This window comes from Olea europaea, chromosome 3 (assembly GCF_002742605.1).
Source record: "Olea europaea var. sylvestris chromosome 3, O_europaea_v1, whole genome shotgun sequence".
Taxonomy (NCBI): Eukaryota; Viridiplantae; Streptophyta; class Magnoliopsida; order Lamiales; family Oleaceae; genus Olea; species Olea europaea.
In genome coordinates, this window is record NC_036239.1 from 17,209,983 (window position 1) to 17,222,923 (window position 12,941).

General features: G+C 32.1%; 1 protein-coding gene across 3 annotated transcripts in view; it reads left to right on the forward strand.

The window, feature by feature from the left end:
- Positions 1–6,256: 6,256 nt before the first annotated feature.
- LOC111387693 overlaps positions 6,257–12,941 on the forward strand; it is a 10,717-nt gene continuing 4,032 nt past the window's right edge. The window contains exons 1-8 of one of the 3 annotated variants that reach the window (XM_023012272.1): positions 6,257–6,415; positions 6,675–6,900; positions 7,310–7,388; positions 8,370–8,499; positions 8,712–8,814; positions 9,464–9,587; positions 11,263–11,328; positions 12,332–12,370. In XM_023012272.1, coding sequence (XP_022868040.1) covers positions 6,746–6,900; positions 7,310–7,388; positions 8,370–8,499; positions 8,712–8,814; positions 9,464–9,587; positions 11,263–11,328; positions 12,332–12,370 — 696 coding nt within the window. In that variant the 5' untranslated portion in view covers positions 6,257–6,415; positions 6,675–6,745. Of the gene's footprint in view, positions 6,901–7,309; positions 7,389–8,369; positions 8,500–8,711; positions 8,815–9,463; positions 9,588–11,262; positions 11,329–12,331; positions 12,371–12,941 lie in introns of all 3 variants that reach the window. The other 2 variants (XM_023012288.1, XM_023012281.1) reach the window with 2 other exon arrangements.

The following is a 12,941-nucleotide window of genomic DNA, read 5'->3' on the forward strand; positions in this document are numbered from 1 at the left end:
TAACATGGAATGTTACTACTGTGACAAGACTGGCCACATGAAGAATAATTATAGAACACCAAAGAAGATGGAAGAAAAGAATAACAATAGTGCTAATGCGGTGACTAAAGAGGTCCAAAATGCTTTACTCTTGTCGGTTGATAATCTTATTGATTTTTGGGTGATGGATTTAGGAGCTTCTTTTTACACCACTATATATCTTTAAATTTTGGAGAACTATGTTACTGGAAATTATGGAAATGCATATCTTGCTGATGGAGAACATATAGATATTGTTGGTATTGATGATGTCAGTTTGAGGATGTGTGATCTGATTTCAATTTGACAACTGATAATGAAGGTCATAACGTCACTTTGTTGCGTGTTTTCGGAAAGTTACTAACGAAACCATGGTTATTGCTTGAGTAAATAAATTTGGAACTCTTTAACACTTCCAATTGAAAAGAAATGGTTGCAATTCAGCCATTAGTTTTGATTTGTAATACTGTAGGCTGGGACACATAAGTGAGAACAAAATAAACGTGCTTCACTCTAAATGGAAGCTATTTGAGTTGAAACCTGTTGAAACACTTTATGTGAATGTTATTATTGCAAGCAAAAAAATAAAATAAAATGTTTAGTTCCTCTAAAATCAAAAGGGGTCCAAAGTCTAGAAAATTAAAGTTGATTCATACGGATATGTAGGGGATCTTCAACTGTTACTTTCTTTGGAGGTTCCAATTATTATGTGACATTTATTGATAACTTAAGTAAGAAGGTATAAGATTATTTTGTAATGAATAAATCTGATGTCTTTAATTCATTCAAGAGATGGAAATCCATGGTGGAAGATGAAACAACTTTGAAGGTGAAGTGTTTTAAGTCAAGTAAGTTATAATAGTGGAGAGTATTTAGATGATGATTTCAAGAAGTATTGTGCTAACAACATAATCAAAATGAAGAAAAAAAATTCACGAACATCGCAACAAAATGATATGCCTGACAGGATGAATAGTATGCTAAAAATGAGCATGCTAGAAATATGAGATTACATGCTGGATTACCAAAGATGTCATAGGCTGAGACTAATAGCAGTAAAACTTAAGTGATCAACAGAGGTCCTTTAACACCATTGGACTGTAAAAAACCATAGGAGATTTGGAGTGATAAATAGGTATACCCTCACAATTGCAAGTGTCTTATCATGTTTCATACATTGATTCTACTGTGAGAGCTAGCTTGATGCTAAATCAACACGGTGTTTCTTTATTAGGTATGGAAGTAACGAGCTTGTTTATCATTTTTGGGATGATCCAACTCAATGTATTATTTGGAGCAAAAATATGATCTTCAATAAAAGTGTTTTACAATGATCTCTCTTCTTTATTTTCTCTCTTTTGCTTTTCAAGATTGTCTACTTTATAATATCCATTGCTTTATAGTTTCTTTTTCCTAACTAGAAAATCTATTAAAATTTTTAGTCTAAGTCGTAATTATAGCTTTTGGTTTTGATTAGACAGAAGCCACTTTGATTATCTTAATAATCATTTCTGTTCATCTTTTCGAATAAAGAAGTTTGTATTTTAGCTAAGTAGTAATTACTAATTACTGTTTAATCTTGTAATTTAAAAAAAAATGCAATCACTATGGGGACAATAACAATGACAGCCTGGGATATAGAGCTTGATCGTTACCTTCATAAATTAAGTACACTTAAGGCCTCCACTATCATGTATTGTCTCTAGGTCAAATTTTAATTAAAACTAAGTAGGGCAGAGTATGTAATGTTGTTTGGGAGAGTGGATGTTGAGTGATGATCATCTATTTTGAAGCTAAGAATGGTCACTTGCATTAAAATTTTGACATTAGTTTGTAATTGATATACCTTTGTAGCTGTAGGGAAGAGCAACGAGTGATGGAATGTATGGATATGAGTTTTCCTAGTGATATAATGAAAATTGTTTGTCTGCCCTTAAAAATCATATTATAAATGTACGTCATCCAACCTATTTTCTAGTTTGATTCATATCATTCAACAAGCACTATATCTAATTTGATAAATTTGACGAATACATTCTTTGCTTTTAAATCTCCCAAACACAACTAATCAAAAACTTAATTTGGCTTTGTAATTAAGAAAAGCCAAATAGGAAGATTGTTGAGAAAATATACATGTCATGCATATTTTTTATTTTTATTAGATTGATTTTCTTAATGGTTGAATGGTTTAGATAACCTTCAAAATAAGAAGTGCGAATTGTTATCTTGTTTTGGGAAAGCTGATATTGTTGCAAAAGGTGAAATCGCATCAACAAATCCAAATGATCTAGTGCATCATGTACCCCTTGGTAATGAATGTTGGAGAGTTTAGGTTAATGAAGTGATCGATAATGTTAGCTTATATCGTCCTATGCGTGAGCTTTTTCTTCTGGAAGATGCATTAGGAAGTACAATTGCATGGCCAAGTAGGTATATCGAAGTGGATTCGCTGTAATCACAACAAAGGTATGCTTAACTTCTTTTCTATTGTAATTCTATTTACCTTTATGTTCGGTCTCTATTGAAGATTGGGTTGTTTAATATATTTTTGATTTGAATGCTTATTAATTATATCCTTATTATTTTCATGGTGAGCAAGGGATCCATATTTTTTGGGGTAGCTAAATTGTCGATCAAAGAAGTGAACTTTGATAGGTTTAATAACTTTTTGTTATATGACGGAACCTCAATATCCACGGGCTTATTAGTTGAATGGCGATTGGCGCATACAATAGTAGTCGAAATTTTTTGAGAATTGTTTAGATGAAATTTACATTGGCATATTGTATTGAACCGTAGTCAATATTTCTTTTTATCGAAACAATGGAAACCTTGATTATATATGGAGTAATTTTATTTTGTTAATATTACAGGTTTGCTGGTATTAAAATAAATAAATGATTTTTAAAAAAATTGAATGATCATTTATGGCATGTATAGGCATGCCGTGATGCCATGAGTATAACACTTTATACGGCATACAACTGCACGCCATAAAAGGTGAATGGTCATTTACGGCATGTTTAGGCATGGGCTTAAATTTCTAAAAACACACACATGTGCATCGAGTTAATTGTTCCAGTGAGATACTACGACCTTTTCAAATAAAAAGTAAAATATAATGTCACTTTTTCATAGAAAGTGACAAAATATCACATTTTTTACATTCTCATTTTCTCAAACACCTTTAAATGCATCAACTGAATTGATTTAAATAAATATGAATTGAATACAATATTAAAACAATGTTTGAATTCAAATATTTGAATTTCAAAAAACACACATGTGCATCTAAGTAATTGCTCCAATAAGATACTTTGAAATTTTCAAAGAAAAGTAATAGAATGACATTTTGTCACTTTCTTATATTTTCGTTTTTGCGAACACACTTTATGCATCAATTAAATTGATTCAAAGAAATATAAAATGAATGCAAGATTAAACCAAGTTTTGAATTCGTATATTTAAATTTTCAAAAACACACACGTATGTATCAATTAATTGCTTTAATGAAATATTTCAACTTTTTCAAAGAAAAGTGAAATAATATTACTTTTTAATAGAAAAGTGACAAAATATTACTTTTTCACATTGTTTCAAAAAACTATAAATTAAATGCAATATTAAAATAACGTTTGAATTTGTATATTTGGCCCTTGTTTAAGCCCCATTTTTTCAAGAATGCATTTTCTTAAAATTCATTTTCAACCACACATTCTTCTATAAAATAATTATACACGTATTTCAAAAACTTTTTTTTTATTTTTTAGTCACACATTCTCCAAAAAATTATTATTCCATAATACATTTTATCCCAAAAATGGGAATAAAAAATGGGCTTAAATTTCTAAAAACACACACATGTGCATCGAGTTAATTGTTCCAGTGAGATACTACGACCTTTTCAAATAAAAAGTAAAATATAATGTCACTTTTTCATAGAAAGTGACAAAATATCACATTTTTTACATTCTCATTTTCTCAAACACCTTTAAATGCATCAACTGAATTGATTTAAATAAATATGAATTGAATACAATATTAAAACAATGTTTGAATTCAAATATTTGAATTTCAAAAAACACACATGTGCATCTAAGTAATTGCTCCAATAAGATACTTTGAAATTTTCAAAGAAAAGTAATAGAATGACATTTTGTCACTTTCTTATATTTTCGTTTTTGCGAACACACTTTATGCATCAATTAAATTGATTCAAAGAAATATATAATGAATGCAAGATTAAACCAAGTTTTGAATTCGTATATTTAAATTTTCAAAAACACACACGTATGTATCAATTAATTGCTCTAATGAAATATTTCAACTTTTTCAAAGAAAAGTGAAATAATATTACTTTTTAATAGAAAAGTGACAAAATATTACTTTTTCACATTCTCCTTTTCACAAATACCTTAGATGCATCAATTGAATTAATTCAAATAAATATGAATTGAATGTAAGATTAAAACAAGGTTGGAATTCATATATTTAAATTTTTGAAACATACACAAACATTCATATAGCTAATTACTTCAATGAGATACTTCGACTTTTTCAAAGAAAAGTGACATAATGTCAGTTTTTCTAATGTCATTTTTTTCACATTCTCATTTTTGCAAACACATTGGATGCATCAATTGAATTGATTCAAAGAGATGTGAATTATTTGCAAGATTAAAACAATGTTTGAATTCTATTTAAATTTTAAAAAATAAAAACGTATGCATTTAATTAATTGCTCTAATAAGAGAATTGGATTTTTCAAAAAAAAAAAAAGTGACATTCTCATTTTCTCATTTTTTGTAAAAACACATTGAATGGACAAATTAAATCAATTTAAAGAAGTTTGAATTGACTGCAAAATTAAAATAATGTTTGAATTTATATATTTAAATTTCACAAACACACACATGGGTATGCATCTAGTTAATTGTTTCAATGAGATGCTGCGACTTTTTCATAGATTCACATTTATACAAACTCCTTGGATACATTATTTGAATTGATTTAAACACATTCCAAAGATCAAGACGTCACATGAATACTGATTTGTCCATTGAAATGAAGATAACAGCTATTTGTAACCTTAACCCAAAAATAGTGTTATAATTTCAAGTTGTTCAAACATTACGTTATTAACTTAATGAATGCAAGATTAAACCAAGTTTTGAATTCGTATATTTAAATTTTCAAAAACACACACGTATGTATCAATTAATTGCTCTAATGAAATATTTCAACTTTTTCAAAGAAAAGTGAAATAATATTACTTTTTAATAGAAAAGTGACAAAATATTACTTTTTCACATTCTCCTTTTCACAAATACCTTAGATGCATCAATTGAATTAATTCAAATAAATATGAATTGAATGTAAGATTAAAACAAGGTTGGAATTCATATATTTAAATTTTTGAAACATACACAAACATTCATATAGCTAATTACTTCAATGAGATACTTCGACTTTTTCAAAGAAAAGTGACATAATGTCAGTTTTTCTAATGTCATTTTTTTCACATTCTCATTTTTGCAAACACATTGGATGCATCAATTGAATTGATTCAAAGAGATGTGAATTATTTGCAAGATTAAAACAATGTTTGAATTCTATTTAAATTTTAAAAAATAAAAACGTATGCATTTAATTAATTGCTCTAATAAGAGAATTGGATTTTTCAAAAAAAAAAAAAGTGACATTCTCATTTTCTCATTTTTTGTAAAAACACATTGAATGGACAAATTAAATCGATTTAAAGAAGTTTGAATTGACTGCAAGATTAAAATAATGTTTGAATTTATATATTTAAATTTCACACACACACACATGGGTATGCATCTAGTTAATTGTTTCAATGAGATGCTGCGACTTTTCCATAGATTCACATTTATACAAACTCCTTGGATACATTATTTGAATTGATTTAAACACATTCCAAAGATCAAGACGTCACATGAATACTGATTTGTCCACTGAAATGAAGATAACAGCTATTTGTAACCTTAACCCAAAAATAGTGTTATAATTTCAAGTTGTTCAAACATTACGTTATTAACTCAAATAATGATTGAATGTAAGAAATATGAAATCTGACATTTTATGATTTTCTTCAAACAGTTGTTTTTTTTTTTTTTTTTTTAAAGATACTATTTCACCCATTTTTTTTATTTCAATGTGGGGGCCAAACGGAGGCAGACTTCATGTCCCTTAGAATCGGGTCCACGGGTACACTTTCACTAACCAGTTATCCGGGTTTGGAGCTGTCCGGGTTCCCCCATTTCCATCATCAACCCCTCAGCCCCAATTCGGCAGGACTGCAAAACATAATTTTATCTCTCTGAGCAATTATTCATCGAAACAGCATCTCACACGATTGGGCTTCTCTCTTTTGCTTGTAATCCCCTAATTCTTATTTTTGCTTTCGTACAAACGTGCGCTTGTATTTTTAATCCTAGGGTTTGGGATCACCCTCAGGCGTGAGTGTTCAATTTAAATTAAAACAACATTTCAGGCTTTGTAACAACAAAATACAAATCCAATACGCCAATTGCACTGATTTTTTTTGCCCATGAATTGCTGAATATTGCCCACTGAATTCAATTTTGCTTATATTTTCTTTGTTCAGAGTTTAATTTTCAAATGTGATATTTTAGACTAAGGACTAAAGATTGCAAACAGAGAGAGAGAGAGATTAGTTGATTGAGTTGAGACATGGGCTGATGCTATGAGTAGGCCATCATTTAGGCCTCGACCCCTTGACATCCACAAGAAGCTGCCTATTGTAAAATCTTTTAAGGAATTCGAGGATGACGAGGTCCCGACTTCTACTCGTAACTCCCAGATGCTCCGTATCGTCTCAGAGGCTGATAATGAGGTGAGGTATTTACTCGGAGCACAATATAAAATTTACTGCACATTGACTATATTGCTGTTTTTGTTTATTTTTTATTTTTTATTTTAAGTATAGATATAGACAAGGTGTTTGAAGAATAACATTTATTTGCTTGAGTTTTCGTTTTCTTTTTTTAATTTTTTATTTTTAAAAGCAATTTCTTTCTCATGGCCACTTCAAGAACGAATATTGCATTAAACAGTTATGTAATTATTATGTGCATTTGGTTGCTTCTCAAAACAAGCCTTCTGCATTAAATCCTATTATCCTATAATCCTTCAGTATGACCGTGACGATAACATATTATCATTTTACCTCCAATGACTAAGAACAACATAGACTAAGTCATCCCAACACCAGGAAGTTACTGTAACTTCCTCTTAATTATTTATGTAGGCTCCTGTATAAACTCTTCCAGGGAACTCAAAGGGACTTGCACTTTACTGAATCAAAGGGTCCAATCCTAATCTTGGAGGTTTAAGATCGATTCCTCTTCCCACATTTCCCCAATTCCTTGAAGTCAGCTTATCAGCTCTATGCTCCCTGTCTCCCACTGGAAAAAAGAAGCTTTTAGGCAACCAAGACGCGATGCATGGTGTTGTTCATAGTATTTCTGACTGGAAAAAGGCTGTCTTTTTCTGAAATTGCTTTTGTCTCTGAAATCATTGTTTAAATTTTCGAAATATGAAGAATTTAATTATTTTTTGGTTATATATCCCGTAGCCTTGCTAGACTGAAAATAAATTTTCGAAAAATTTCTTCAACTTATTTTATTATAACCGCAGTGAAATATCTGATTTATTTAATTACGCCTAGGAGAGAAAAAAAAATAAAAATAAAAAAAATAAGAAGGCAGAGAAAAGAATGCATCAACCTACTTGTTGATATTCATGCAACTAAATCCAAATGCAGACTTTGTAATTTTAAATGATTGGTACTTAGAGTCCATCATAATGAGGACGTGCTAATAGGTGATCAAGGACGTCGGTATAACCGAGGTACCTTGTAAGATAAAACAAACAATAGGTATTTGTAATTGTGTGCATTTACAGACTGAACTGCCGTGCAAACTAATATCAAAATTTTGTTCTTCCAGTATCTTTGTATCCCTATTAGAACTACAATGAAACATTATCCAGATGTGGCAATGGGGGTTCTTTATCTGTAATATTATTAGCCCTGTCATGGCCTAAAAATATCAAAGATACTTTGTTTTCTATTCTGAAGCCTTTTGCCAGGTCTTACGTCATGTCTCTTGCTGCTAAAGTTTTCATGCATACTACTACTACAAGATCAGTAAATATCTATGTGAAACAAATAGTACTTCCTTCATATCATGTTATAAGACCAGTACATGCCATTTAACTGATGTAGGACAATTGGGCAGGTGTATTTACTTAGTCGTGAATTATGACATTCATAGATTAACTAATGCCATGATCAATTTATTCTTAAGGTACAACAAGCTCCTAGCAAAAAAGTTGCTTCAGAAATACCCACTCCTGAGTTCGTGGTAGTGGATACATATGAAAGAGACTATTCCCGTACTTTCACTCAACCAACATCATATCTTCGTGCAAGGGGAGGTGAGACAATTAAGTACATGTTTGACAAACATACTTTCCGTTTGCACATTTCTTAGAACCCACAACTACTATACACTTATTATCCACACCATCCGTAGGACCCACGATCTATAATCTACGAGATGCTTTACCAAATGCACTCTAAATAGGCTCCTTATTAATTGCTACACTTTTGTTGCAATCATGTGTTAAAATTGTCATATTATTGACAGCCAGAGCTGAGATCGGAGAAATTGTGGAGTATGATCTTGACAATGAGGATGAAGATTGGCTTCAAGAATTCAACAAAGAAAGAAAAACTCTTGCAGCTGAAAAGTAATATTCTCTCTATCTTGTACTAGTCCTTGCATAATAAAAGCATCTTTGTATCTTTCTTTATCTTTTTACTTCATCCTTTGCTGACCTACAAAATGTTAAATTCTACTTTATCAATATCAACTATATACTTCATTGTCTGGAAATCAGTTCATTATTCAAATTTTAGAACTGAAGCTATATGAAATTGTTACTTAGTTGTTTCTCCTCTGATGTGGAGGTGATAAAAAACTAGCATCTAACTCAAAAGTGAGTAAGTTGTTCTGAGATGCTCACATATCTTGATTTATGACATCCGTGTTAATAAAAAATTCGCTACTACGTTGTGGAAGCATGCTTGTACTGATAGCACGATGGTATTATTGAATTTTTTTTTCAAGCTATATTAGTCCTTTTTGGAAAGTGTAAAACTTTTCTTCAGTTCGTACTGGAACTCTATGAAACCTCAAAAGTTGATTCTATAAAGTCCCAACTATTGCGCATTAAGGTGCCTTTTTGTCCAATCCCTGTGCTGCATTTTATGATTATTGTTGATGCTGCCTGCCGCAAACCAGGGGGTGGGTGAAGAGGAGGCTCTTTATGACATCTGCATTTATTCTTAATTTTTTAATTCCACTGCTTGTACTTATGTTGTTGATTGTTGATGCAGGCTTGAGACAATTCTGTTTAAATTAGAGGTTTTAGATCACAAGGCTCGGGAAAGAGCAGGACTTATCGCTCCCACACTTGGCTCATCGATTCCGGTGATTTTAACTTTCGATGCTGCTGTTGAGGTGAGAATATCACTATTCTGAGTTGCAGTTTAAAAAAATTGTGCACATTGTTGTGATTAAGTGTATGCTTCTAGTTGTGTGTTGTTCTGCTCATTTTTTGATATGAAGTTTCCTTCTTTGCGAAGAGATTTTAGCGATTAAGTTACCTGATTTTGCTGGCAATTGTTAAGTATATACTGAAACCATTTTCAGTTAATGTTGGACTCACTTCTCACAATAGCTTGAACAAACCACTTCAAAACTATTAAGTCCCTTTTTGTTTGTTTCAAGACGTTTTGATATGTATTATGTATACTTTTGATGGATCAAATTGCATAGATGTAAATTGATGCATTTAATAGTGAATGCTGCTGAATAGCAGTTTAAAATACATTACAGCACGGCGGTACGGGTAAGGAAGTAAATAGCATCATGGTGAAAAGTTGGGTTCATCTCTTCAAAGTGACCCAAAAAATAAGGCTTTGGGCCTTTTCCAACAAAGAACATGGGAAAATTCAAAACCTTGTTGGAGACATACATTAAGACCATAATCTCTTTGAGTGGTTTGATTAATTTATTTCCTCCTTTTACCTTCTTCCTCCTGAGTATAGAAACCTTGATGAAAATTATGAATTATAAGACAGTGGGTTGAGGAAACCTAACTAGTGTGACTTGTCAGTTTTCCTTAGCTGAAGCATGGATATGGAGTTTGATTGCGTCACTAGTCGAGTATCGTCTGTAATCGTCGTTAAAGTTGCTTCGACTTTCCTTTAAATTTTATTTATTGTAGACGTGGAAAAATTGCTTACCTCATGTATCTATGGTTACAATATGCAAGAGGAGTGCTAAAATTTTTGAGACCAGTAGTCAGTCCTGGAAATTTAGAATATGCGCGAATATGCTTTTGGCTTCTTTTTGTGGTTTCAAGTCAGTCGAAGCAGTCAAGAAGCTAATGAATAAATCTGAAGAACAATTCAAGAATTGCTTAAAAAATTACATGCCATGATATGCACCTCAATTGCATGACCTTGGATTTAGAGATTTCTGCCATCATCCTGGTATTGTTGACTACCAGTATTAAAGATGCCCAAGTTCAGTAAGTATAAATTTAAACGCTGGACCGTGCTAGAGTTTTCAATATAAGTAGAATTTAATATTCTACTTGTCAAAGAGTTGGATTTAGTAGACGTTGTGTAAAAGTGTTCCTTGCAAAGTGCTAAAAGTTCAAGCTTAATGTTGTCAATCTGGAACTGACTAACGTGGTCACGTGTTCAAAAGCTTATCAAAAATGTGAAGACCCATAATTGATGAGTGCACGGTAAAGTGAAGAATACATAGGAGCTGGTCCCCGCTTATTCAAATTCTAAACCTGTAGTGTAGTCAGACTGTAAGGGTGTCAATGAAGACGAGTCACTGCTTTACAAAGGTTTAGCGGGAAGCTCTTGTTACTGTTCGAGTCAGGGCTGTTTTGATTTCTAGTCACTCGTGTCACAGATTTATTTTGGTGGTTGCTTCAGCCTGCTTTTGTTTGACCATTACATATTTAGTGTCTGGACTGTGCATAATGATTTTGTGTGTATTGGAACTGCATCGCGCTTATGTATACTTTTCTTTCTTTTTGTTCCCTTCAGAATTTTCGGTCTTCTCGAGTAATTAGTTTGTATAATGCTATAATAATTTGTCATTCACATGTTAGGCCTTGCAAGCTCTTTCCATCAAATATGGGGTTTTCCAATCTATCTATTATTACTGGAAGGACAAGGTACGTGTCAACCACCATTTGATATTCTCGTACTGGATGTCTTTTGTATGATAAATTTTACTAGAAATGTATGCACAAGATATGCAGTGTTTTTATGGGCTTTTGGCAAATTTAGCTATTATCTCTGGTCTTATTTTTTGTGGTAAGTACTTGGTCATGACCTAAGAAAATGATGTTGTGCTGAAAAATGAAACAGAGATGGGCGTAATGACTTTGCTTTGGAACACATACCCTTTAGCAGTCTAGCTTATCTAGAAACTTGACCTTTCATAATTTCACATCCTTAGCCTCAATAAAAGGTAAATATGCATTAATACGGGTAAATGACTCAAAATGATTTGACATTGGTCCAAGTTAGGGTAATAATTTGGAAAATTAGAATAAGTTGATTTAGCTCTTCACTTGAAAAATACTCTTTCCTATCTATGTTGGTCGCTTATGTTCCACGTCTGGAATTCTGGATGTCTCGTGTAAGTTGTAACCACCAAAAAATACATTTGCATCAAGTTCCTGAATTTCCAATTCAAGGTTAGCAATGAAAAAGAATGATGGCTGCATATTCTAATGGAGTGGGAAACATGACCTAAAAGCGGTGGAGTGGATATGAAATTTAAAATAATGGTGGTTAGGCGACAATAATGTTTTCAAAATTTTAATAGATAAGAGATTTAAAATAGTAGCTGTAAGGTTTCAATGTCTTTCTCAGAACTTTGTTTCAGGGGAGTGGTATGATTAACAGAATGGGGGGTGGGGTGTATGTTCTACTTGCAGTTGTAATATCTTCTTTTTAATTTGCAGCCTGTCATACTTGTCATATTCTGCATGAGTTGAATATTCTATTACTAGGAGATGAAATAGTTTACATATGGCATTTTATTGGTAGAGTTGCACATTGGTTTTGGGGCTTACAACAAACTTCAGCTTATCATAAAGAAAATAAATCTCTAAGATGAATCCTCACATATTTTTTTGCCTTCTTTTGTCTTGCACATTTTGCTACCAGCGGGAACGATGGCAAAAACCAATTCTTCGACATTTACAGGTAGTTTTTCATTTCATTTGTTGGTGTCAATATTGTGAATTCTGGGCCAGATACGTATGATTATAGGGAACTTTATGCTTCAGGAAACACAGCTTTCCTGATAAATACGCAGGACGCAGGACGAGATTCCTGCTTCCATCCCCTTACATGCATGATTCATGAACAATAAAATAATGGGAAATTGACATTCATTTTCAAAAACTTTATCAGAAAAGCTAAGTTCGAAAACTTCTGGCATTCATTCTTCGAAACTCTCTCTCTCTCCTTTTCTGATAGAATTCCTATAGATTTAAGTTCGAAGAATTATTGTCATTTTCTCCTTTCTTCTCTCAACAGCTTAGACTTTACAGATAAAAACAAGTTACCATATCATGTTCTGCAGCAACTATTCTTTATGTGTGTCCAGCTTCTTAGCATTTGGAATAGGAATCGATTTGACTTTACATTTTGATAGATCATGAGAGTTTCATTTTAAAATCATGCAAATGTCATGCCCTTCCTCCAATTTACTTAGCAGACTTTTTTTAGTTTTTTTTTTCATTCCCCCCCCCCCCCCCCCCCCCCGCTCGCC